The sequence below is a fragment of the Aquarana catesbeiana genome, linkage group LG04 (genome assembly GCF_042186555.1).
Source record: "Aquarana catesbeiana isolate 2022-GZ linkage group LG04, ASM4218655v1, whole genome shotgun sequence".
Lineage (NCBI taxonomy): Eukaryota > Metazoa > Chordata > Amphibia > Anura > Ranidae > Aquarana > Aquarana catesbeiana.
Genome location: NC_133327.1, coordinates 477,746,565 through 477,773,546, shown reverse-complemented (window position 1 = coordinate 477,773,546; position 26,982 = coordinate 477,746,565). Strand labels below are relative to the sequence as shown.

General features: G+C 45.8%; 1 protein-coding gene across 2 annotated transcripts in view; it reads left to right on the top strand.

Moving 5' to 3' along the window:
- Window positions 1–26,982, top strand: part of UNC93A (unc-93 homolog A) — a 975,902-nt gene that overhangs the window by 412,412 nt on the left and 536,508 nt on the right. For both annotated transcript variants that reach the window (XM_073627620.1, XM_073627619.1), the window contains one exon: window positions 19,353–19,570. In XM_073627620.1, the coding sequence (XP_073483721.1) occupies window positions 19,353–19,570 (218 nt within the window). The remainder of the gene's footprint in view (window positions 1–19,352; window positions 19,571–26,982) is intronic.

The window sequence follows — 26,982 nt, the reverse complement described above, 5'->3', positions numbered from 1 at the left end:
TTAGATTTTTGTACTATTAAAGATTTATTTAGCAATTAAATACCTTTGTTTGTTCCTCCTTTCAACTACTTGTCCCTTTCCCCGCTTGTTTCCCAATCTTTTGATAACTTATTGCACATCATTCCTTTTTGTAATTCCAAACAGGATATCAGCTTTCCCCTTCCTCATGTCTGCGGCAGCGGAGATCTTGTTCATTTTAATCCAACCAGACGGCTTCGTCCAGTGCATTTTCAAAGAACTGGTTATGACCTCTGGCTGTCAATCTTAACTTGGCCAGAAATAACATGCAGTAGGATAACTGTAACCTTTGCAGTCTCTTTTTTACATTAGCAAATTTCGATCACCTGCATTGCACCTCCGCAGAGAAATCGGGAAGAATAATATTCTGGTGCCATTATAATGTATGGCCCCCTTCTCCCTGGCCAGGTGCAACACAACTTCCTGATCCTTATAATTCAGGAGCCTGGCTAATATTGATCTGGGAGGGTTGCCAGGTGGGAAAGGTCACGGAGGCACCCTGTGGGCCCTTTCCACTGTATAGATTGGTGAGAATGCCTCTTTGACAAACACCTCCTGCAGCCAGATTTCAATGAATGCAGTGGGTTCCCTGCCCTCCACTATGCATACATTATTACGTCTCAGGCGGTTCTATATGTCATCTGTTTTGCTAAGGGCTTGGAAAGCCTGCTGCATAGCCATTCTCACATCCCTGGTTAGAAGGGGTATCTGATCTTCCATATCAATTACTCGGCCCTCCACAGCAGTGGTTCTTTCCCTGATCTTCTGGAGGTCTTGACAGAGGAGATACACTGTCTCCCTCAGCCCTCCAAACTTTTCCTTCAAGTCATCCACTGATGCAGTGCATTTGTGCACAGCATGCAGGATCTCACTAAGTGTGGGCTATGAGCCTTCCTCTGCTGGTATATCAAACAAATCAGGCATAGGGTCAGGCACTGATTCCAGAGGTCTTGCATCATCCCTGTTTGAAGGGTCAGGGGAATGTGCAGTGTGCTGGGTTGTAGCTAAAGAAGGTGCAGCCGAGCCAGAGAGCTTCTGTGTGTAATATAACATGTCTCTAGGCTGCTCCTTGAGCTTTGGGGATTTCTTGGACTTACCCCCCAGCTCTGTCTTCTTGTCTGTGCCTCGTAGTGTCCACTGAGGCTGAGACTTCCAGGCGCCATCTTGAATGTCCTGGGCTGCCGCGGCTTCCCCTCGGTTCCCATGGGTCAGCATCAGCATGGATCCACTAGCCAGCTGGTCCGGTTGTGTCAAGGGATCAGTGGGTATCATTAACAACAAAATCCGGGAGAAATCAGCATCGAGGAAAGGATCAGAGAAAGGATTAACAGTGGGAGCTCCGTGCATTGGCTCTGCTCACATGCCTCGTCAGGTCATCTTTTTTACTTTTGATTTAATTGTCCTTTATATTTTAGAGTTTGGTTGCTCAGACCTTCTGACTTGGAGGGAAGTGTGTAGCAATCTATACTGTGGCCCTTTTACATGCAATCATCAGCTCTACTTTTGGTGGCTCCAGAGCATTTAACCAACACATAGAACTTGGGATTTATTCATCTATACATGCCTTACATTTAAGTGCTTACCATTACACAGCAACAACGAGTACCTTACTTGGGACTAATACAGTATAGTCTGTGGTCTTGGTATATTTTAATATTTGAAGCTTTTTATGCTTCATCATTATTGCTTTTTGATTTATATATATAGCTGCTAAGACGGACTGGTTCCCTCCACTTTTGGTCTTTGCTTTTGCCTCCCCACGACCCTAGACAAACTGAATTTTCTCTTTTGTGTGTCTTTTTTATTTCTTTTGTAAGTATTCTTTTTTTTTTTCTTAAGGGGATGGTGGTGCTTTTTTCTCTAATGTATATAATGTATATTGATATATGCTTTATTTTTTTAGATATATGAATTTTGTATTGAATTAACTGTCACAAGCATACTTAGCAATCTGAAGAAGCAGCATGTTACCGTGAAAAGCATAATTAAACCATTGTAATTTTTGCTCTTTTTTGTACGGTTTCATATGTGGATCCAATTAGGTTTATCGTACCATTGTACAATAAAAGTTATGCATTTTTATATAATTTTTTTTGTGTAATTGGATAATCATTTAAATCCAAGCAGGTCACCCTTAGAACATCCACTTTGTCTCTCTTCATATTATTTCCTGCTATGTATTTGGGATGGTGACCTATTGGTATATTATTCTCATAACTCCTAGTGTGTGCTAAGGCACCCTGATGTAAACGGTGCAATATTATACAATCTAATATATCCTATATAACTATTGCATACATGTATTAATTTGTCTAATCCCTATAGTTGCTAATCTGTAAGAGTCTGATAAGCACAATGATATAACAAACACCTCTGCTTAGTAAACAAGTTACATTTATTTCCCAATAAAATAGGAATGTACTAAAACAGCAGAATTAGGAAAACTAACATAAAGGTATTACAAGAAATTACAATGCTACATAGCTTACAGTCAGAACACAATACAAGATATACTTAACACATCCTATCAGCTGGTCTCCAGGTGTTGAAAAGAAGGAGCTCTGCTTGCAAACATTCCTTTTTCACAAACACACCTCATCCACACCCCCTCCCATTGCCTGCCCAACTTTGCTTTTGGACAAATCACAGTATCTCTGGGGCGTTCCCTCAACAGGTTATATCATTGACCGTCTTGCCATAACTGGCCTCTGGGGGCAGTGTTTGTCCATGAACTGCCATTATCCGACCGGTGTCAACTTTCACAGATACCTGGGTCCTTGACTTCCTGTATCCCAACTCATTTATCATCCCTGTCAGTTAGGTTCTCTTTGAAGTTTGCTTGCATAGCAGCTAATCAGGAAATTCTCATAGACAGATCGGAGCCAGCATTGTCATGCACAGCTAGAAGCTTAACGGCTACATTCCAACCTGGGGGGGCAGCATCCTGCCCTCCCAGAAGTGTGAAACTCTCATTCTTTCAAAAACCATGGGAGTCTGGCTTCTCTTGGGAGTAAGGAAACATAAGTACAAAATCCAGAAATCTGATATTCATGTTGATTTCCAACCATCCGCTTTGCGCCTAAAGGGTGCATACCACCCTTCTTCAGACACGGCTCCTATTGAACAGCCATAACTGTCTTAACGTGTGTCGCTCCCCAACATGTGTTTCCGAACCAGTACCTATGGAACAGTCCTTAACTGTATTAACGTATTGCGTTTTTCAACAGGAACATCTCCTATGGAACCGTCCATAACTGTCTTACTGCGTTGCGGTTTTCAACATGTGCTTCAGAAACAGCTCTTATGGAACAGTCCATAAGGGTCTTACCATGTTGCGCTTCCCCACACGTGCAGCTTTGTTACTGGGTGACACACCAACATCACTCTTTTGTGATAGCTTCCATGTCACCATTCTGTGTTTTCTTCTTTCCTATATCTTAAGGAGGGGGTGCAGTATAGGCAAGGGGTGTCCATTCACTCACCATTCACCAACACACATTCAGAGCAACATATCAACCAGCTTTCTGATATAGAGTCTCGAGGAGAGCCTTTTGCCCATAGTATTAGCCTAAAATACACCTTTATCAAACTATACCATAACATGAAATCAACCCATTACCATAATATATACATATATACCTATGATCCATCAGACTACGCATCCCATTCCCAACTTCCTATAACTCCTCAGTGTAGATACGGGCCGGGATTAGGCAGGTTCGCTCACAATGGCCTTTCCTACCGCAATTCTGGCACGTCAGTGGTATTTCAGAGTTCTGAACTGGCAGCAAAGCCTCTACCTTGTATGAAGAGACCTTACCGCCAATTCGTCCCTCCGCTTGTATAGATAAATGCAAGACCTTCCCTATATAAATGTCGAGTCCAACAACACATACCAACTTGAACCAATGATGAAACTACAGCAATAATGAGTAATACTACAGCAGGATGTATCAAATAATTCAAAATACTGTTGACCCTACTGGAATGTCCGAATATTACCTCCCACCAAGACCCTCCCACATCATTTTCTAGTTGATGTACTACCTCCTTTATTACATTCCGGTCATGGTAGATGGCTATAGTAGCATTAGCTCTCTCTTGCTGCAGCATCCACATTAGGGATGAGCTTCGTGTTCGAGTCAAACCCATGTTCGACTCGAACATCATCTGTTCGCCCGTTCGCCGAATTGCGAACGATATGGGCCGTTCGCGCCAAATTCGTGGCGCGTCACAGCCCATAATTCACTGCGGCATCGCAGTGCATTGCTGGCTGATGATTGCCCAAGCATGCACTATGACCCGCATGCTTGGCCAATCACAGCGCCGTCTGTAGAGAGAGCTGTAATTGGCCAAAGCCAGGGTGGCTTTGACCAATTATGGCTCAGGGGGTTTAGTACACGCCCCACACTATATAAGGCCGCCTGCACGGCGGCCCTGTGTAGTGTGTGTTCCGGCATTGAGAGACAGAGACAGAGAGACAGTGTCATTTGATTTAAGTTAGATAGATTAGGCAGGCTTGTGTTACAGTATTTACAGCTACCTGAAGAAAATGGCTGGTGTTCTTCTGATCCTATTAGTACCACAGTGAGGCAGCTAGACTATTTACAGTTAGTGTAGTGCGTCCTCCTCACAGTGTTCAGCTAAAGCTACAAGTTAGTTTAGTGTGACCTCTGCACAGTGTTCAGCTAAAGCTACAAGTTAGTGTAGTGCGTCCTCCTCACAGTGTTCAGCTAAAGCTACAAGTTAGTGTAGTGTGACCTCTGCACAGTGTTCAGCTAAAGCTACAATTTATTGTAGTGCATCCTCTGAACAGTGTTCAGCTAAAGCTACAAGTTAGTGTAGTGCACAGTGTTCAGCTAAAGCTACAAGTTAGTGTAGTGCGTCCTCCTCACAGTGTTCAGCTAAAGCTACAAGTTAGTGTAGTGCATCCTCCTCACAGTGTTCAGCTAAAGCTACAAGTTAGTGTAGTGCGTCCTACTCACAGTGTTCAGCAAAGCTACAAGTTAGTGTAGTGCGACCTCTGCACAGTGTTCAGCTAAAGCTACAAGTTAGTGTAGTGCATCCTCCTCACAGTGTTCAGCTAAAGCTACAAGTTAGTGTAGTGCGACCTCTGCACAGTGTTCAGCTAAAGCTACCTGTAAAAGGTTGGTGGTGTCTTCCTGATCCTATCACTACCGCAGGCAGCCACATTATTTTAATGTTAATGTAGTGCGTCCTCTTCACGGTGTTCAGCTAAAGCTATCTGTAGAAGATTGGTAGTGTTTTCCTGATCCTATCACTACTGCAGGCAGCTACATTATTTTAACGTTGGTGTAGTGCGTCCTCTGCACAGTGTTCAGCTAAAGCTACAAGTTAGTGTAGTGCGACCTCTGCACAGTGTTCATCTAAAGCTACCTGTAGAAGATTGGTGGTGTTCTCATACTACAGGCAGGCAGTTGATTTTGCTATATATATATATATCCCAGCTTAGTGCAGCTACATCTCACTGCAGGCCATTAGTATGTCTGGAAGGCCAACAAGGAGAGGCAGACAGTCACAAGCCAATAAAAGAGGGCAAGAAGGCTCTGTGTCTAGAAGCAACAGTGCTGGTCGTGGAGACGGTGCATCCTCATCAGCACGTGGCCGTGGAACATGCTTGGCCTTTTTTTCGGCAGCTGGCCATGTTGAGCTGCAACATGCGGAAGACTTGGTCGAGTGGATGACCAAGCCATCCTCATCCTCCTCATCCTCTCTCACCCATGCTCAGGGTACTTTGGCAAAGCAGCTGCCAACGCGGCTTCTTCCCTCAGCTCAATGGCATCAGTGACTCCTTCCCTAGGCCCACCATGTCCTCCTGAGGAGTCCCTTGAACTGTTTGACCACAGTGTTGGGTACATGCTCCAGGAGGATGCCCAGCGTTTAGAAGGCTCTGATGATGATACTGAGCTAGATGAAGGCAGTAACGTGAGCACGGACAGAGGAGGTGCCCAAAAAGGACAGCAATCTGGCAGTCATGCTCCCCCTGCTGCAGCATACTGCCAGGTTTGCTCCAGTGATGAGGAGGGAGGGGACGATGAGGTCACTGACTCAACGTGGGTGCCTGATAGGAGAGAGGGGAGGAGGCACATCACTAACGAGGCAGGATGCCCTCCAGGGGCCAGCCTAAGGGCAGCACACTGACTGCATCACACTGCAAAGCTCCGCATGTGCAGGGCGCTGCTGTCTCTGTGTGTTATACCAAAAGTTCTTTGGTGTGGGCCTTTTTTGAGATGAGTGCATCAGATCGCACCGCTGCTATTTGCAACATATGTCTCAAGCGTATCTCGAGTGGCCAAAACATCTCCCGCTTGGGAACCACATGCTTGACCAGACATATGTTGACCTGCCATGCAGTTCGTTGGCAAGCGTATCTAAAAGACCCACACCAAAGAACGAAGAGGACCTCTCCTTGCTCCTCATCAGCTGAGATCTCCAACCCCACTATCCCTTCAGTCCTCTCTGAGACCTGCACTGAGAGGAATGAAGGTGTAGAATTAGGTGTGTCACAGCCAAATACTTATGGGTAATCTGCTTTCGGTACACAGACGTCAGATTGTACCAGGCAAATTTCCCTGCCCCAGCTGCTGCACCGCCGAAAGAAGTTCGCTCCCAGCCATCCACATGCCCAGCAGTTGAATGCTAGCTTGGCAAAATTGCTAGCACTTCAACTGCTACCTTTTCAGTTGGTAGACTCTGCCCCTTCTGTGAGTTTGTGGAATGTGCGGTTCCTCAGTGGCAGGTACCCAAATGCCACTTTTTCTCACAGAAAGCGATTCCGGCTCTCTACCGGCATGTGGAAGGCAATGTCCATGCCTCGTTGGACAGGGCGGTCAGCGGTAAGGTGCATATTACCGCTGACTCATGGTCCAGCAGGCATGGACAGGCACGTTACCTAAGTTTCACGGCACATTGGGTGACTCTGCTGGCAGCTGGGAAGGATGCAGGACAAGGTGCAGTAGTGTTGGAGGTTGTTCTGCCACCACGCCTCCAAAATGCCACTACTAATGATTGTGACACACCTCTGTCCTCCATCCCCTCCTCTTCTTCCTCCATGGTCTCTTCCTGTGCTTTGTCCTCGGAACCAGCGGTGCTCCATAGGCATTCAAGGGGCTACGCAAGTATGCAGGCCAAAAGATGCCATGTGATGCTTGAGCTGGTGTGCTTGGGGGACAGGAGCCACACTGGGGCAGAGGTTCTGTCAGCTCTGCAGGGGCAGGTTCAGAGGTGGTTGACACCACGCCCACTTAAGGCAGGAATGGTGGTTTGCGACAATGGCACCAACCTCCTCTCCGCCCTCCGACAGGGACAACTGACCCATGTGCCCTGTTTGGCTCACGTCCTTAACTTGGTGGTACAGCGGTTCTTGGGCAGGTACCTGGGCTTACAGGATGTCCTGAGGCAGGCCAGGAAAGTCTGTGTGCATTTCTGCCGATCATATAATGCCAATGCTCGGCTGGCAGACCTCCAAAAGGAATTTAACCTGCCCAAGAACCGCCTAATCTGTGACATGCCCACCAGGTGGGACTCAACGTTGGCCATGCTGCAGCGGCTGCACACGCAGCAGAGGGCCATCAATGAGTACCTGTGCAACTATGGCACCAGGACAGGGTCAGGGGAGCTTGTTTTTTTTTTCCCCACGCCAGTGGGCCATGATCAGGGATGCATGCACTGTCCTGTCACTATTTGAGGAGGCCACGAGGATGGTGAGCAGTGACAGTGCATGCATCAGTGTCCCCCTTGTCCACCTATTGGAGCACACGCTGCGTGGAATAATGGACAGGGCACTTGAGGCATAACAGAGGCAGGAAGAGGAGGACTTCCTTAGCTCTCAAGGCCCCCCTTTATCCAGACAGTGTTCCTGCGTGCCTGCCGATCACACAGGAAGAGGATGAGGAGGAAGAGGAGGAAGAGGAGGAGGATTGTGTCAGTATGGAGGTGGAGCCTGGCACTCAGCATCAGCAGTAGTCTTTAAGGGATCATTTACAGTCCCAAGAAAAACATGGACTTGTACGAGGCTGGGAGGAGGTGGCTGTGGATCATGTCGTCCTTAGTGACCCAGAGGACTCCGGACCGAATGCCTCAGCAAACCTACGCTGCATGGCTTCCCTGATCCTGCAAAGCCTGCGGAAGGATCCTCGTATTCGTGGTATCAAGGAGAAGGAACAATACTGGCTGGCAACCCTCCTTGATCCACATTACAAGGGTAAGGTTGCGGACCTTATCTTGTCGTCGTAGAGGGAGCAGAAGATGAAACATCTTCGAGAGGCCTTGCAGAAAGGTCTGTGCAAAGCGTTCCCAGAGACTGGGAGGTTACAAACTCCTGTTTTTGGACAACGTGTTGTTGAGGCTTCGGTCAGTCAAAGAAGGAGCGGTTGAGAAGGTGGCCGTCTGACCGATGCGTTCAGACAATTTTTTAGTCCGCAGCCCCAAGGTATGATCGGTTCCAGCAACCATCGCCAGCGTCTATTTTACATGGGCCAGGAATACCTAGGGGCAAGATCTGACTTGGACACCTTTCCCACCGAAAATTCTCTGGGTTACTGGGTCTTGAGGATGGATCACTGGCCAGAGTTTGCACAGTATGCAATTGAGCTACTGGCCTGTCCTGCATCCAGCGTTCTTTCGGAACGCACATTCAGTTCTGCTGGAGGCTTTGTAACCAATCACAGGGTGCGTCTGTCCAACGACTCGGTCGATCGACTGACCTTCATAAAAACGAATCAGTCTTGGATCACCACCAGCTACCAAGCACCTGATGCTGATGTAACCGAATAAATTTTTTGGAAATGTCAGATCCCTTCAAAGACTGCCTATGCTGATGCTGAGTGACTATCCTGTTATACTGAGTAATTATCCTCTTCCTCCTCAATGATCATGATGATAGCTTGTAAGAACATTTTTGGTTCTGGGCTCCACCAGTCCCGCCACCAGTGCCTAAGGCCCACTTTTTCAGCCCCTGTTTAACAGGGGCATGTAATTACAATTTTTGATGCAATTCTTTGCAATTCTTTGCAGCAGGGCTAGTTCCTGCGCTCCAACTAGAGTATCTGTGAGGGGTTGCAGTGTTGTGGCACCAGCACCAGTGCCTAAAGCCCAGATTTTCAGCCCCTCTTTAACAGGGGTGTGTAATTACAATTTTTGATGCAATTCTTTGCAGCAGGGCTAGTTCCTGCGCTCCAACTAAGGCATCTGTGTGGGGTTCCAGTGTTGTGGCACCACCACCAAAGGCCCAATTTTTCTACAACAGGGGCATATAATTACAATTCTTGATCTAATATTTCACAGCAGGGCCAGTTTCTGCGCCCACCAAGAGTATCTTTGAGGACTTACAGTGTTGTGGCACCAGCACCACCACCAAAGGCCCAATTTTTCTGCCCCTGTTCAACAGGGGCATGTAATTACAATTCTTGATCTAATATTTCACAGCAGGGCCCGTTTCTGCACCTGCCAAGAGTATTTGTGAGGACTTACAGTGTTGTGGCACCAGCACCACCACCACCACCAAAGGCCCAATTTTTCTGCCCCTGTTCAACAGGGGCATGTAATTACAGTTCTTGATCTAATATTTCACAGCAGGGCCCTGTGAGGGCTTACAGTGTTGTGGCCACAACAATACCTAAGGCCCAAATTTCTGCTGAGTATATAGGGCAGGCCCCTACTTTCAAACATCCAACTTACAAACGACTCCTACTTGCAAACAGAAGGAGACAACAGGGAGTGAGATGAAATCTACCCCTAGGAAGGGAAATTCTCTCCTGTAAGAGTTAATATGGGAAAAACCTTTCTCCTTTCCACTGATGCTTTATCACCAATCCTTGTTTCACAAAAAAAACCCAACATTTGTCATTGGGACAAAAAGTGAGGTGAAATCTTCTGAAGAGGAGCACAGACAGCAAAACAAATATCACAGGGGTGATAACCCTTCCCTAGGTTTTCCAAAAAGCTTAAAATAGATTTTTTGGCTGGAGCTAAACATGTTAAAAATGTACCAGTTCAAAATTACAAACAGATTCTACTTAACAACAAACCTACAATCCCTGTCTTGTTTGCATCGCCTGTATACTGCTGTTCAGAGTATATAGGGCCTGGGGGCCCCACACCTTTCCTTTTTTAAGTTGGGTGCGGGGTTCCCCTTAATATCCATACAAGACCCAAAGAGTCTGGTAATGGACTGGGGGGTACCCATGCCGTTTGTCTCACTGATTTTCATCCAGTTTTAAATGACTTTTTTTCCTTTAAAAATGAAATTTTGTGCAGGGACTGTTCTAAGCACGGGAAACACATGCCACTTTACAGGCATACCATAGACACCCCCCAGGTACGATATTCAATGGAATATTTCACTTTTTTTCACTTTAAGCATCATTAAAATCACTGCTCCCGAATAAACGGCCGTTTTTAAAAGTTTTTTTTGCATTGATACATGTCCCCTGGGGCAGGACCCGGGTCCCCAAACCCTTTTTAGGACAATACCATGCAAATTAGCCTTTAAAATGAGCACTTTTGATTTTGAACGTTCGAGTCCCATAGAAGTCAATGGGGTTCTAACGTTCATGCGAATTTTCGGTCCGTTCGCAGGTTCTGGTGCGAACCGAACCAGGGGGTGTTGTTCAGCTCATCCCTAATCCTCATAAGGCTCTCATCTCTATCCCAGTCTGTTAACCATTCCTGTATCTTCCTTCCCATACCAAGGTTCAGGGCTCTCAGATTAACAGGGCGGTTCTGGTTGACATCCACAGACAGATTGGCAATATGCAGTACCACATAATTCCATTCCTGTGTCTGGATTTCAGAGTCACCGCCAAGGGTACACCATGCTCCTCTAGCTATTGTCAGGTTCACAGAACATCCTAGTTCCATGACTAACGATACATTAGTTTCCTTTAGGACAAAGAAACAAACTCTTCTATGTCCCAAATAATACACCAGTGTTCCCTTACCGGCAATGTTCTCCCCATCCAGAACACAGAGTGAGGAATCTTCCCAACATTTTTCATCCACCACCGTGAATTGACCTGACATACAAAGGACGTCATGGTCATGCCTCCGACAGAGGGAAATTTCAACCTGCCTCCAGCTCCCGCCCTCTCTGATCACATGTGGGTAAGGTAGCCTCAGATGCAACAAAGTAGAATCCCCAGTCAGCAAGCCCATCGATATCACTAAATACACAGATTGAGTCTGCACTTCTGTATATGGGATCAATGAGGAAGCATAACATCTCTCATAATCCAAAATAGTACAGCCCACCCAGGCATTTGACCACCAACTTGGATTAGTGTAAGAGATGTGCTTTGGTAAAATCTTACTGAGCTGTGATGCCAACTCATAAGGCCACTGCCCCCCCATACAGGGACTGTACAATCAGCTTGATGTTGGTTGATAATTCCACCTGTCCCTGCGTGCACGCCAGAGCCCATGACATATTTTTGCCCTGTGTCACCACACTATCTACCAACCTCTTAAAATGGCGGATAAAATCTTGAGCTACTTTTACCTGGGTATTTATTTGACGTTGTTGAATATTATCAAGAATGTCATTAATCTCTCTCTGAGCAACAAAGCCCCGCTTACTGTCTGAAGCTATAGCTGAAAGTTTGTTCCTCAGGAGATCGATGTCCACTCCATTAACGACACCCATCCCAGCTCCTATTCCCACCAATATAGTGCTGAATATATCCCTCCTCTTTCGGTTACTCCTCAGAAATAAGTGTCCTGCATGGACCTCATTCTGCGTCCGCCCATCTCTGGGAGCAAGCCACTGATATACTGACCGCACTTGATTCAGTGTATATTCAGCACATATAGGGAAATAGGATTTTACCAACCATTGCGAGACATTGAAGTGCCATGTGGTGAAGGCATACTGTACCCTGGTAGCCAGCATTTGGGACGAGCTCAGATCTATTTGTAGTGGTTCCCCTTTCTCTAATGGAGCATGCCCCTGTGTGTAGTCACTGGCATTACCTGTGCAGGGTTTTAACCTCTCAGGTGAGACATCAACCAGGCGCATCTCCCCCATGTCCAATTCTTGGTGTCCCACATGTCTAGTAACTGAGAGCTTCTCTGTAGGACTGATAAGACCGAGATACCACCCCCACAAGGAAATTTTCACCCCATTGATGTGTCTTCTGGAGCTCCCTAGTTTGGCCAACAGCCACCTTACTATGCCTAAGTGTCAGCCTCCTGGGCCTCTGTGCCCTATTACTTTGGTCATGCCAATATATGCCACACACAAAAACATATTTCCCTTCTTTCAATTCTTCACCAAAAACCCCATATCCTACGTCCCTTGCTTCCCAAGGTTTGGGTAGATTGGAATTTTTCCCTAATCAATAACCTGTTTCATTCATATATATAGTTGCATCCACAAACGGCTGGAGGGCTTCCGTTATAATATTTTTCAAGTCTTGTTTATACGCACGTCCTTAAGATGTTGATTTATGATTAAATTGTCCAAAAGCAAAAGAAACTTTGTATTGCATCTTGCCATGGTGACCCCATTGGTAAGTCTCTGTTAACTTAGGACTCTCTGATATAATCCTGACCTTTCTCCTTCTTTCACCTCCCTCCTGCATCCCCTTCTGGCCTAACAAGTCCAACATTGATGATACAATTGAAGTGGATGCATGGTTTTCCTCAGGATTTTCCCTTTCCACATCATCCCCTGAATATTCATCTGAATCAATTTGAGATGTTACATGGCTCAGATGGATCGCCAACACGACAATTCTGATCCTTCCATCCATTCTCCAGAGACCTTGCCAATGTTTGCTCCACCAGGACTCTGGAAAAACAAGAACAAGAGCGGAATCAATTCTTATCAGCAGTACCTTTTACATTGATCGGCATGAACCCACTTCTCTAACTTCCTCTTTTTCATGCCTTTTGCACCCTTATTGTCAATGAGCCGCTTCACCTTGACCACCTGATCACTAAGGGTCATGGTGACCGTGAAAGGTCCGGTCCAGTTTGCATCCCATGAAGACTTGGAAACAAAGTTCTTTACCATAACCCTGTCTCCAATCTTCAAGCTAATGGGAAGCCTCTCGGGCTGCTGCTTCTCTTTAGGTGCCATGTTACTTGCAGCGAATTGCAAATATCCCTGTACCTGTTCCTGTAGCTGGACCAGAAATTTGTCCCTTTCAGCACTCTCCCTCAAGGGGGTACTAAGTATTGGGTCTGCTGGATGGCTGAGGTTCATCATTCTCCCCGTCATTAACTGATATGGGGTTAATGATGTACCTTTCGCCGTGGAGCCTCGTACGGCAAATTAATCAGCCAGTTCTTTCCTGATTGCAGTACCATCTTTTTAAGCCTTTCCTTCAATGTTCGATCCATTCTCTCAACCATCCCCGCGGATTGTGGATGGTACGGTACATGGAATCTCTGTTCTGCTCCCAGCAGCTCACAAATATTTTTCATGACCCTGCCGGTAAAGTGAGTCCCCCTATTGGATTCCAGGACTTTGAGGAACCCCATCTTGAAAAGACTTCGGTCCACAAAGCTCTAGCCGTGGCAGTAGCAGAGTCCTTTCTCAGGGGTAGAGCCTCCACCCATTTTGAAAATACATCCACCACTACCAGTAGATATCTATATCCTCCAGGGGCACTTTGTAACGAACCAACAAAGTCAATCTGTAGGTTTTCCCAGGGCCCATTGGCTACCGGTACCCTTGCTAATACTGGTTTCTGTCCCTTTGGCCTAGGGTTCATTTGTGCACATATCAAACATTCCTGCACTACCTGTGAGATTGTGTTTCCCATTGTCTCCCACCAGTATCTAGTTTGCATAAATTTTAAGGTACCCTGAACACCCATGTGGCCTGTTAACCTGTGATTTTCAAGGGCTAAATCCTTTTGATGCTGGGAGGGCACTACAAACCTTTGTCCTTCTGAAGTTTCTCCTAACAGTAGATCGCCTTCTAGTACATAATTTTGGGGAGCATCTTCTGCTTTCATTCTAAGCTGCTTTTTGATTGAGCTCAAGGCCTCATCCTTATTTTGTTCATCTGCTAAACATGGGGTAGGTGTCATTAGCACCGGCAGGAGTTCATGTAAACCTGCTTTCACCTCTTGCTCCTCAAAATTATGTTCCTCCCAGGCCTGCCTCCCTTCAGCATCATAGGGTGTCCACTTGACTCCTATCAGGACTGCCTCCTTTGCCAGCTCATCTGCCTTGTTGTTGCCCACAGTAACCTCCTCTCCACCTCTTTGGTGAGCTTTCACCTTAATGATAGCCACTCTCTGAGGCTCCACACTGGCTCTTTCCTATATATCTCTTAGCACCGCACTATGTACCAAGTCTTTCCCAGAGGCATCACTGAAGCCCCTTGATTGCCACAAAGGCATATATTCAGTCAAAGACCTTGTTACATAGGCGCTGTCAGAGAATATGCTTTTGGGACCTGAACTGAAATGTGTGATGGCCTCTCTTACTGCCTCCAGTTCAGCTCTTTGGGCAGAAAAGCTTTGAGGGCATTTGGTCATGATTATTTCATTGGTCTGGGGGCACCACAGGGCATACCCTGTGTGAAACGTTCCTCCCTCCCAATATCTTGATCCATCCACCCAGATTTTAAGGTCTTCATTACCCGTTGCTAACCTAAACAACTCCTGTGTTCTGGTCTGATGTACCTCTCCACAGTCATGCTGCTCCCCCTCATATTGCATCAATTGTGGGAGAGTGTAGGTGGCATTGTGGGTCACGGTAAGGTTTCTGGGTGTTAAATCCACTAGCCATCTGGCTACCCTTTGGGAGGATACTCCATTGAGGGTACGTTCCAAAAGCATTTTAATCGGAGAATGGGGAGTCTGCAGAATGATTTTGCCAAATCCCACGACATGCTCTGTGGCAAGAACCGCCCAGTGCACTGTCAAAAGGTTTCTGACACATTCATTGAATCCCCTCTCTACCGGGCTTAGTACCCTGGACCAGTATCCAACAGGTACCCATTTGCCCTGCCTCTCCTGCAGCAACACTGCCGTTATCGCTACTGCAGAGGCATACACTTATAGTGCAAAGGGCAAATCGGAGTTCGGATTGCTCAAGGCCGGGGCCTGCATCAGACTCAGACCTGAAGGGTCTAGTATAGATTTTGAGGGGGATCCCACGCCATTTTTGTTTTTTAATTTTGGCCGGGGTTCCCCTTAATATCCATACCAGACCTGAAGGGCCTGGTATGGAATGTAGGGGGACCCCCCACGTCATTTTTTTTTTTTTTTAATTTTTGGTTCTGGGTTCCCCTGTGGGGAATTCCCATGCCGTTTTTATCAATGAACTTTATTAAGCCGCAAGTAGTTTTAAATGACTTTTTTTCCTTTGAAATGTCATTTTGCTGTCAGACTGTTCTAAACACGGGAAACCTGCGCCCCTTTACAGGCATACTATAGACATCCCCCAGGTACGAAATTTCTTTAAATATTACACTTTTATTGTTTCACTTTAAGCATTATTAAAATCACTGCTCCCGAAAAAACAGACGTTTTTGAAACTTTTTTTGCATTGATCCATGTCCCTTGGGGCAGGACCCAGGTCCCCAAACACTTTTTATGACAATACCATGCATATAAACCTTTAAAATTTGCACTTTTGATTTCTCCCATAGATTTTTAAAGGGTGTTCTGCGGCTTTCGAATTTGCAGCGAACACCCCAAATTGTTTGCTGTTCGGCTAACTGGCGAACAGCCGATGTTCGAGTCGAACATGAGTTCGACTCGAACTCGAAGCTCATCCCTATTAGCTATTAATTCTGTTCTATCTTTATACCACTCTAATTCTTTTTTTTCCGCAATGTCTTTCATTTTCAACAACACGCACACAGCATTGGCCAATCTGTTTCTTGCCTTTTATGGAAGACTTTTTATACTTTATGGCATCATTATGGGTATTGCATTGTTTTAATAGATCATTGTATTGGTGTGTTAACGCATTCTTTTGTATAGACTCAAATCTAACACAGCCATACTTGTTAACAAAATCTTCAATGGCTTCCATTGATATGTTAATTTGCACCTAGCTACACTGAAGTTGCTTACACAATGCACACAGCTAGACAACAAAACACACACAGATAAAAGCTGTTTAAAAGCAAACTTTCACCTGTAGTCCCACAACCAAGAACAAAAAAAAACAAAAAAACAAACACAAAGCCGTTTAAAAACAAATTTGTTCCTTGCAGTTCTACAGCCTCCAAGACACAAGGCACACTCTTAGTCAATGCCTTACTTTATTACCACTGATTTTTAAACCCCTTAGATCGCAGGCCACATTGAACTTCTGTTGGAACAGAGAACTATTTCACACTCACGTGGGGACAAAAAATAAAAAATAAACAATAAACTTGTAATAAAATAATAACAAAAAAATAAAAATAAAATTATTAAAAAAAATAAAAATCTATATTTCTCCCACTTTTTCCTCAAAGATGTGTGGTTTATCCTGTCAATCTGCAGGCTACATCAGAATCAGGGACGCTCAATCCCTCACTCACCAGCACCGTTGACTGGTTACAGGCCTAAAGCACATTAACGATACAAACGTTTAACATATATACATGTATCAGCCAAAGATCTCAACAGGTTCTACGCGTCCGTCTCACTGATGAAATATTTCACAGAATTTTCATGACCATCCAAGCGTGGTTTCAGATTTTGTGAGCCAGCCCTAATCTTGTCCATACTAGAGATGATTTTCAGTTCTGGGTGTACTTGAGGATTTATGCTTACAGGGACTCAAGACAAAAAATGCATTAGGTTTTTGTGGATTCTGTGTAAAAATAAAATTCACACGCCTTCTGCTGGGGTGCCAAATGATGTAATCGGTGCAATATTATACAATGTAATATATCCTATACAACTATTGCATACATGTATTAATTTGTCTAATCCCTATAGTTGCTAATCTGTAAGAGTCTGATAAGCACAATGATATAACAAACACCTCTGCTTAGTAAACAAGTTACATTTATTTCCCAATAAAATAGGAATGTACTAAAACAGCAGAATTAGGAAAACTAACATAAAGGTATTACAAGAAATTACAATGTTACATAGCTTACAATCAGAACACAATACAAGATATACTTAACACATCCTATCGGCTGGTCTCCAGGTGTTGAAAAGAGGGAACTCTGCCTGCAAACATTCCTTTTTCACAAACACACCTCATCCACACCCCATCCCATTGCCTGCCCAACTTTGCTTTTGGACAAATCACAGTATCTCTGGGGCGTTCCCTCAACAGGTATATCATTGACCGTCTTGCCATAACTGGCCTCTGGGTGTAGTGTTTGTCCATGAACTGCCATTATCCAACTGGTGTCAACTTTCACAGATACCTGGGTCCTTGACTCCCTGTATCCCAACTCATTTATCATCCCTGTCAGTTAGGTTCTCTTAGAAGTTCACTTGCATAGCAGCTAATCAGGAAATTCTCATAGACAGATCGGAGCCAGCATTGTAATGCGCAGCTAAAAGCTTAACGGCTACATTCCAACCTGGGGGAGCAGCATCCTGTCCTCCCGGAAGTGTGAAACTCTCATTCTTTCAAAAACCATGGGAGTCTGGCTTCTCTTGGGAGTAAGGAAACATATGTACAAAATCCAGAAATCTGATATTAATGTTGAATCCCAACACACCCCCACGATCTATCTAATATATTTCCATGAACTAGCACAAACACTTCAAACTAAGGGAAATTCCACATCAGTGTCACATGAAGATAAGCAACAAAGTAGCTGCAGTAATGCAGACAATCCAGATACTGTAAAAGAAGAAATTAGTCCACAAGAGGCTTCGATCAGGAAATCCACCAGATGCAATAAAGGCATCCCAGCCAAATGTCTGTCCTATGTTGCTCATATAGCATTAAAACCTGAACCAGATTCATGGGATGAGATGCAAAGACTTCCAACTCATGAAGTGTGACTTCAGAGTCACTGCTTAGAAGAAACAGCTTTATAGAACTGAGATCTGAAATAGGATTAATATAAGGAGTAGTTGTTCATTTGTATTTTATGCAACAACTACATGATTATTTGATTATTGGTATTCAGTAGATTATATATATATATATATATATATATATATATATATATATATATATATATATATATATATAATCAGCCAGTAGATGGCAGTGTTTATAAGTTTGTAGCAGCATCTATTGTAAAAATCTGTATTTTCTCAATAATAAAGTTCCTGTTTCCTGTCTACAGTTAACCAGCAGAATAAGCTCATGTGGACTGTGCAGAATTTCTAACAGCTGGATAGTTCTGAAAGTTAGAGGGCGGAGGGACAGAGGCTAAAGCCTGGATATATATGGAGTCTCCACCAATCCCTGGGTGGGCAAGGCCCAGGAGGTGGGGAGATAGACCATACATGTTCTGGAGCCTGACTATGTGGGAGCAGAGTCCACAGGGGGACCAGAGTCCACAGGGGGACCTGTGCTGGGGTGCTCTGCCCCTGGGCAGAAGACAGGGCAGGAGAGCCAGATGGAGAGAGACAAGGAGCAGCTGAAGCCTCACACCCTTTACAACCTCAGCTAGGCTTAGCTGAAGCTACCCAGACAGTCAAAATCTGGGCCTGTATAGCAGAAAGCATATGCAGCAGCCCCCTGGACTTTATGATTCACTAAAGTGGGACTGAGTGAGTAATTTCTTTTCATCACACCCCAAGCCTAGATAGAGGGGGGCAGCATGACCAAGGGACAGCTTAATGACAGCTCACTACCGGGAAAGCCACCCTTGACCTCTAGCTGGGGAATCAAGAGCAGCCAGGTGCGTTGGCATTTCTCTATGGAGCAGCACCTGGTATTCAGAAGTTGGAATTGTCTGCTATTTGTTCTGCTGTACCTCAATCCCACAGGAGCATAGCATTTTTAGTGTTGATATTTAGCAGCCAGAGAGATTAGCAAGTCCTCAAAATTGCTATCACGTTCTACAGTTCTGGCCATCTAATAGAGATGAGTACAAAAAAGTAATGCAAGTGCAAGGGAGTGTATCAGATTTATTGAAAGTCAATCCTTCAGAGTAGTAGGGGGATTGAGACTAAGATAAAAAGTTTTGGTTTGAGTTGAGCTTCAAGCAATATATGCTTAATATCATTCATGTCCATTTTATACAGGGTCCCCTTGTTGACTGTAGACCACCAGGAAAAATCGCTATTTTGAATGTACCTATTCAATCTTTGTATGTTCTTTCATTAACTGCATTCTATCATATGCATACATTTTTTTGCAATGTTATTAGTAAAGAGTCAATTTTTTATCTCTTTGTTTTACATTTCTTTGTCCATTGTGTTTTTTTTATCAAGGAGTTGGGATACTTGCTGTCTTGCTTATAACTATTTTCTTGGATAATATTGATTTAAAAGAAGAAGAAGAATCTAGAAGGGATGACAAAAGAGAATCATTTTGGATGAAAACATTTGCAACAGTTAGGCATCTTCAAGATAAAAGACAAGCTCTTCTTATTCCTTTAACAATGTGGAGTGGTTTTGAACAAGGATTTCTTGCTGGAGACTTCACAAAGGTACTGTAATCCAATGCTATCAAACAATTTGCCCTAATATATGTTATATGTACTGTATATGTGTAAAAATACATTTATACAGTTTATATTGTGGAAAGTCAGCCTGTGGCAGGGTCAAGAGGGGGTTAAATGTAGAGGGCAGGTACTTCCCCTACAGTCCTGAATAAAAGGCTGGTCATAGATGGATCACATTTTCCTTCAGCAAGGGGGCTAAAAAAAATTAAAGTTACGTACCGGTAACGTCTTTTCCAGTAGTCTTTCAGGACAGGCACCATGAGAGATAGTCTCCTCCTCTTCCTCTAGGAAACACTGCGCCAGCCTATAAATTCTTACTTCCCCCTGCCAGACCTCAGTTTATTCCAAGATTACCTCCGGCCAGCTGGGGAGACACAAGAACACATTAATAACATACTATCCCATATCATTATCATGCTGCGTTCTGGTCTTTTATAAGACACCCCAAACTTTCGGGTGGGTAACTAGGGCTGTCCTGAAAGACTATTGGAAAAGACGTTACCGGTACGTAACTTTAATTTTCCCCTTTCGTCTTTCAGGACAGCCACCATGAGAGGATGAACGAGCACTTACCAGTTAGGGTGGGACTACAGCTTGCAATACCTTTCGCCCAAAGGCTTGCTCACTAGCCGACACCAGGTCCACTCTGTAGTGCTTTACGAAAGTGGAATCGCTGGACCATGTTGCAGCCCTGCATATTTGCTCTGGCGTTGCTCCAACCTTTTCTGCCTGAGAAGCTGCCATAGCTCTGGTAGAGTATGCCTTTATACCCATTGGGATTTCTTTCCCTGCTAATGTATAGGCCTGACCAATGGTTGCTCTGAGCCATCTGGCAATAGTGCGTCGAGACGCTTTGCATCCCTTTCTGGCCCCAGAAAACAAAACAAATAAGGAGTCTGACTTTCTTAAAGTCTTGGTCAGATTTAGGTACTGAAGGATACATCTCCTTACGTCCAAAGAATGAAATTTTAATTCCCTTTCCCCTGAGGGGTTGGGACAAAATGAGGGTAAAACTACCTCCTGACTTCTGTAGAATCCAGAAGCCACTTTAGGCAAAAATGCCGGATCAGTCTTGAAGATGATCCGATCTGGGAAAATAACACAAAAAGGAGGTTAGACAGATAAGGCCTCAATCTCACTGACTCTCCTGGCAGGTGTCACTGCTACTAAAAAAACTGTTTTTAACGTAAGATCCTTCAGTAGACACCCTTCTAAAGGTTCAAAGGGGGTTCCTGTCAAGCTTTGTAAAACTAAAGATAGGTCCCACTTGGGAAAGGGAGGGCCTTGAACCGGTCTCTGTCTAGACAGAGCCTTAAAGAATCTGACCACCCATGGGTTATAAATAGGTCTAAATAAGCACTGAGTGCTGACACCTGACCTTTAAGGGTACTTATGGATAAACCCCTATCTGCCCCGCACTGAAGAAATTCCAACACAGCTGTGGGATTGTGTACCGCAAAAGAGCCTTCTACACACCATTCATTGAAACGTACCCAGACCTTCTCATGGATCTGGCGTGTTTCTTTCTTCCTGCTGTTGAGGAGGGTGGAGATTAAATTCTCAGAAAAACCCTTAGATCTTAACATACCCTCCTCAGTAGCCAGGCCGCTAACTGCCATTGGTGTACCTGTGGACAGAGGACTGGGCCCCGCGAGAGGAGGTCCTCTCGAGGTGGCAGGAATAAGGGAGGTTTGACCGCTAGCTGCTTGAGTACTGAGAACCATGCCCTCTTTGGCCAGTGTGGTGCTACTAGAATCAGGGACGTGCTTTCCATCTGGAACTTCCTGAGAACTGCCGGCAATAACGCCGGGGGCGGGAAGGCATAGCAGATTCTGAAATGCCAGTTCTGGATCAATGCGTCGACCCCCTGTGCTCCTTCCCCTCTGTTTAAAGAGAAAAAACATGGGGCTTTCGCGTTGTTTCTTCACACAAACAGATCCACTTCCGGAGGACCCCATTTCTCTGAAATGAGATTGAAAACCTCCTGGTTGAGGATCCAATCGCCCTTTCTCAGCTTGGTTCGGCTGAGAAAGTCTGCTATCACATTCTTTTCTTCTCTCAGGAAGACTGCTGAGAGTGAGAGAGTGTTGGTCTCGGCCCAGTTCAGAATGTCTGATGCTAAGGCCAAAAGGACTCCGCTTCTCGTGCCGCCCTTTTTGTTTACATAGGCCACAGCAGGGGAGTTGTCCGACCGCACCTGAACATGGTGGCCCTGTAGCTCCTTTTTGAAAAACCTGAGTGCTAGCCCGATTGCCCTCAGCTCCTTCCAATTGGACGACCTTCTAAGTTCGTCGTCCTCCCAGGTGCCCTGTGCTAAAAGGGAACCCAGATGTGCCCCCCCATCCTTTGCGTCTGTGGTTACCACCCGAGAAACTGGGATGAACCACAGATGACCCTGCGACAAGTTTGAAACCTTCCTCCACCACCAGAGGGATCTCTTTACTTGGTGTGGAACCTGTACTAAGGTGTCCAGATCTTCCTGACTGTGATCCCACACCTTTAGGACGAAGGACTGCAAGGGACGAAAGTGCAGACCTGCCCACTGCACTGCTGGGAGGGTAGAGGTTAACAGTCCCAGGGCTGACATCAGAACTCTTATGGAGACCTGATTGCTGCACTGGAGAGCGGCCACTGCTCTGTCCAGTTTTAGTACTTTTTCTGCTGGAAGAAACACTCTCAGTAGTGTTGAGTCCAACAGATAGCCTAAGTACGTGATGCGTTGTGAGGGAATCAAACTGGACTTCTCCAAGTTCAGTAACCACCCTAGACCTGTAAGGACCTTCTTTGTTAGTTCTAGATCTTTGACTAACTGTACTGGGCACGCTGCAAATAGGAGCAGGTCGTCCAGATATGCTATCACTGATATTCCCTGGAGCCAAAGAAAGGCCATAACTTTCGCCAAGACCTTGGTGAAAATGCGGGGCGAGGAGGATAGTCCGAATGGCAGCGCCTGAAACTGTACATGTACTGTTGTTCCACCTACGTCTACTGCTAGCCGAAGAAACCTCTGCGAGGCGTCTGCTATAGGGACGTGTAGATACGCGTCCCTTAGGTCCAGCGATACCATAAAGCAGTTGTGGGTTAGCAGGGCTCTGACTGTGAAAATTGTCTCCATACAGAATCTTCTGTATGTCACTGACCTGTTCAGGGGTTTTAAATTCAGAATCAGTCTGAATTTCCCAGTGGGTTTTTTCACTACAAAGATGTGTGAATAGAAACCCTCTCCCTCCTCTGCCTTTGGTACTCTGAGAACCACATTTTGATCTTCCAGATCCCTTAGTGCTCCCAACAGAGCCTCGGCCTTTGCCGTGCACCTGGGTAGGTGCATGACAAGGAATCTCCGCGGGGGAGGATTTGTGAATATGAGATGGCACCCCCTTCTTATAACCCCTAGGATAAAGTGATTGGGGGATATTGCCTCCCACTGTGGGAGGAAGGCCCCCAGTCTTCCCCCCACTGTGGTTGGGAAGTCATTGGCTTTTACGGGGCTGCTCAGGAGGGCGAAAAATCACCCCTCCTCTGACCTTGCCTTTTTGACCCCAAGATCTCTTTTGCCCTTCCGGCTTTGTAGCTTTTTTACGTTTTTGTGGACGAAACCCCTTTTTTGTTTGTGCAGGGGTTTTCCGCTTAAGTGGGAAGGATTTTTTCCTGTCTGCTGTGCGGTCCAAGATGGTCTCCAAACCTGGGCTGAAGAGAAGGTCTCCTGTTAAAGGTATCCCGCACAACTTGACCTTAGAGGTGCTATCGCCTGGCCAAGTTTTTAGCCAGAGGGCTCTCCTGGCAGAATTGGCCAGAGCCGCTGATCTGGCCGACATACGGACTGATTCTGCCGAGGCATCCGCAGAATCATAGGGAAAAAAGATAGAATGGTTTCCCCAAGCCCCTGTACATTTGGTCATATAGGGTCAGGGGTTTCTTGTCCTCCTGAATACCAAGGGTTGTATAAATAGCCCCTAAGAGGTCCTCTACCTCCTCCAGGGACAATTTATATCTGGAGGATTTCCTGGACTCCCCGTCCTCCCCCTCTGAACCATCCTGGGAATCGGAGGAGGAACTGTCTGGCTGTCTTTGTTCCACTCCGGAAGGGCCTGGAGCTTCCTCTGCCCTAACTGAAGTTGCAGGTTGGGCAGGAGCAGAGCCCTGAGCCTGAGACGGGGTTGTATCCTGGGAGCTGGATTAATGGGAGGCTGAAACCTTTCAAATAAGGCTTTAAATGAAGAAAAGGTGGACGAGAGCTCTTTTACTGAGGCTGCTAGTCCTGACTCCTGTTCAGAGTCCCTCTCTTTAACAAGGGAGTCTATGCACTCCCTACACAAGACCTTTGTCCATGACTCCCCTAATGTGTCCCTGCAAGAGGCACAGCTCTTCTTAGAGCTATGTGTAGATTTAGATTTCTCTGTAGCTTTCTGAAATACATGAAAAAAATACAAAACATTTTGTCACTTTTTTTTTTTTTTTAAACTAGGATACAACCCTGGGAGTGCACTAGACCCTCCTTAATATGTGGGGATCTGAGCCTCCCTCCCCCTGACCACCCAGGGTGTCTGCCCCCCCATGACAGGAACTCTACATGGAGGGACAATCCTAGATAAAGAGTACCCTTCCCCAGGGCACTCTTACCTTAGGAAGGCTGGAGGTAGTGTCCGTTGGCTGAGCATCCGCTTCCAACATGACTGCAGGTGGTTACTACTACCGAGTCCCACGCTGCCTGTGCGCGTCCCAGACTCATCTCCAGCCTGTGCCTGGCTTCCCTATCAGCTCCGTGACCCAGAACCGGAAGTCGCGGGTCAAAGGCAAGCATTCGCCCTTCCGCCGGAAATGACGTCGCCCGTCGTCCGGCCCGCCTAGTTCCAAAAAAAGAGCAGCCTGTACAGTGTACAGGGAAAGGCGAACGCCTGCTTCCTGCGGCCCTGTAGCCGCGATAGGGGTCCCCTGCAACCTGAAGCCACACTCGACTAGGATGGGGTGGCAACTGAACGAGGGGTAAGTACCCCCCTAGCTCCTAGGAAGCCCCTGCTCCCCTTACCGGATCAGAAAAACAAAAAACACAAGCCACAGTCACCCTGACTGACTGGCCTGGCTCCTTGCACAGTGTCTCCCCACCAGAGGAAACACTAATACTGAGGTCTGGCAGGGGGAAGTAAGAATTTATGGGCTGGCGCAGTGTTTCCTAGAGGAAGAGGAGGAGACTATCTCTCATGGTGGCTGTCCTGAAAGACGAAAGGGGAAAATAGATTCCTCCATCCACACAAACAAGATGGATGCAAGAATCCTTCCCGCTGGGACATTGTATTCTGACAGTGGTGACTCTCCACTAGGGATGAGCCGAACACCCCCCGGTTCGGTTCGCACCAGAACCCGCGAACGGACCGAAAGTTCGCACGAACTTTAGAACCCCATTGACGTCTATGGGACTCGAACGTTCGAAATCAAAAGTGCTCATTTTAAAGGCTAATTTGCATGGTATTGTCCTAAAAAGGGTTTGGGGACCCGGGTCCTACCCCAGGGGACATGTATCAATGCAAAAAAAAACTTTTAAAAACGGCCGTTTTTTCGGGAGCAGTGATTTTAATGATGCTTAAAGTAAAAAAAAAAAAAGTGAAATATTCCTTTAAATATCGTACCTGGGGGGTGTCTATAGTATGCCTGTAAAGTGACGCGTGTTTCCCATGTTTAGAACAGTCCCTGCACCAAATGTCATTTTTAAAGGAAAAAATCTCATTTAAAACTGCTTGCGGGTTTAATGTCATGTCGGGTCATGGCAATATGGATGAAAATCAGTGAGACAAACGGCATGGGTACCCCCCAGTCCATTACCAGGCCCTTTGGGTCTTGTATGGATATTAAGGGGAACCCCGCACCCAAATTAAAATAAGGAAAGGTGTGGGGCCACCAGGCCCTATATACTCTGAACAGCAGTATACAGGCGGTGCAAACAAGACAGGGACTGTAGGTTTGTTGTTAAGTAGAATCTGTTTGTAATTTTGAACATTTTTAACGTGTTTAGCTCCAGCCAAAAAATCTTTTCTAAGCTTTTTGGAAAACATAGGGAAGGGTTATCACCCCTGTGACATTTGTTTTGCTGTCTTTCCTCCTCTTCAGAAGATTTCACCTCACTTTTTTGTCCCAATGAAAAATGTTTTTTGAAAATTTGGGTTTTTTTGTGGAACAAGGATTGGAAAGCATCAGTGGAAAGGAGAAATTGTTTTCCCATATTAACTCTTACAGGAGAGAATTTCCCTTCCTAGGGGTAGATTTCATCTCACTTCCTGTTGTCTCCTTCCGTTTGCAAGTAGGAGTCGTTTGTAAGTTAGATGTTTGAAAGTAGGGTCCTGCCCTATATACTCAGCAGAAATTTGGGCCTTAGGTGTTGCTGTGGCCACAACACTGTAAGCCCTCACAGGGCCCTGCTGTGAAATATTAGATCAAGAATTGTAATTACATGCCCCTGTTGAACAGGAGCTGAAAAATTAGGCCTTAGGCACTGGTGCTGGTGCCACAACACTGCAACCCCTCACAGACACTCTAGTTGGAACGCAGGAACGAGCCCTGCTGCAAAGTATTGCTTCAAAAATTGTAATTACACGCCCCTGTTAGACAGGGGCAGAAAAATTGGGCCTTAGGCACTGGTGCTGGTGCCACAACACTGCAACCCCTCACAGACACTCTAGTTGGAACGCAGGAACGAGCCCTGCTGCAAAGTATTGCATCAAAAATTGTAATTACACGCCCCTGTTAGACAGGGGCAGAAAAATTGGGCCTTAGGCACTGGTGCTGGTGCCACAACACTGCAACCCCTCACAGACACTCTAGTTGGAACGCAGGAACGAGCCCTGCTGCAAAGTATTGCATCAAAAATTGTAATTACACGCCCCTGTTAAACAGGGGCTGAAAAATTGTGCCTTAGGCACTGGTGGTGGCGCCCAGAACCAAAAATGTTCTTACAAGCTATCAGCGTGATGATTGAGGAGGAAGAGGATAATTACTCAGGGATAGTCACTCAGCATCAGCATAGGCAGTCTTTGAAGGGATCTGAGATTTCAAAAAAAATTATTCGGTTACATCAGCATCAGGTGCTTGGTAGCTGGTGGTGATCCAAGACTCATTCATTTTTATGAAGGTCAGCCGATCGACCGAGTCAGTGGACAGACGCACCCTGTGATCGGTTACCACGCCTCCAGCAGCACTGAATGTGCATTCCGAAAGAACGCTGGATGCAGGACAGGCCAGTAGCTCAATTGCATACTGTGCAAGCTCTGGCCAGTGATCCATCCTCAAGACCCAGTAACCCAGAGGATTTTCGGTGGGAAAGGTGTCCAAGTCTGATCTTGCCCCTAGGTATTCCTGCACCATGTAAAACAGACGCTGGCGATGGTTGCTGGAACCGATCATACCTT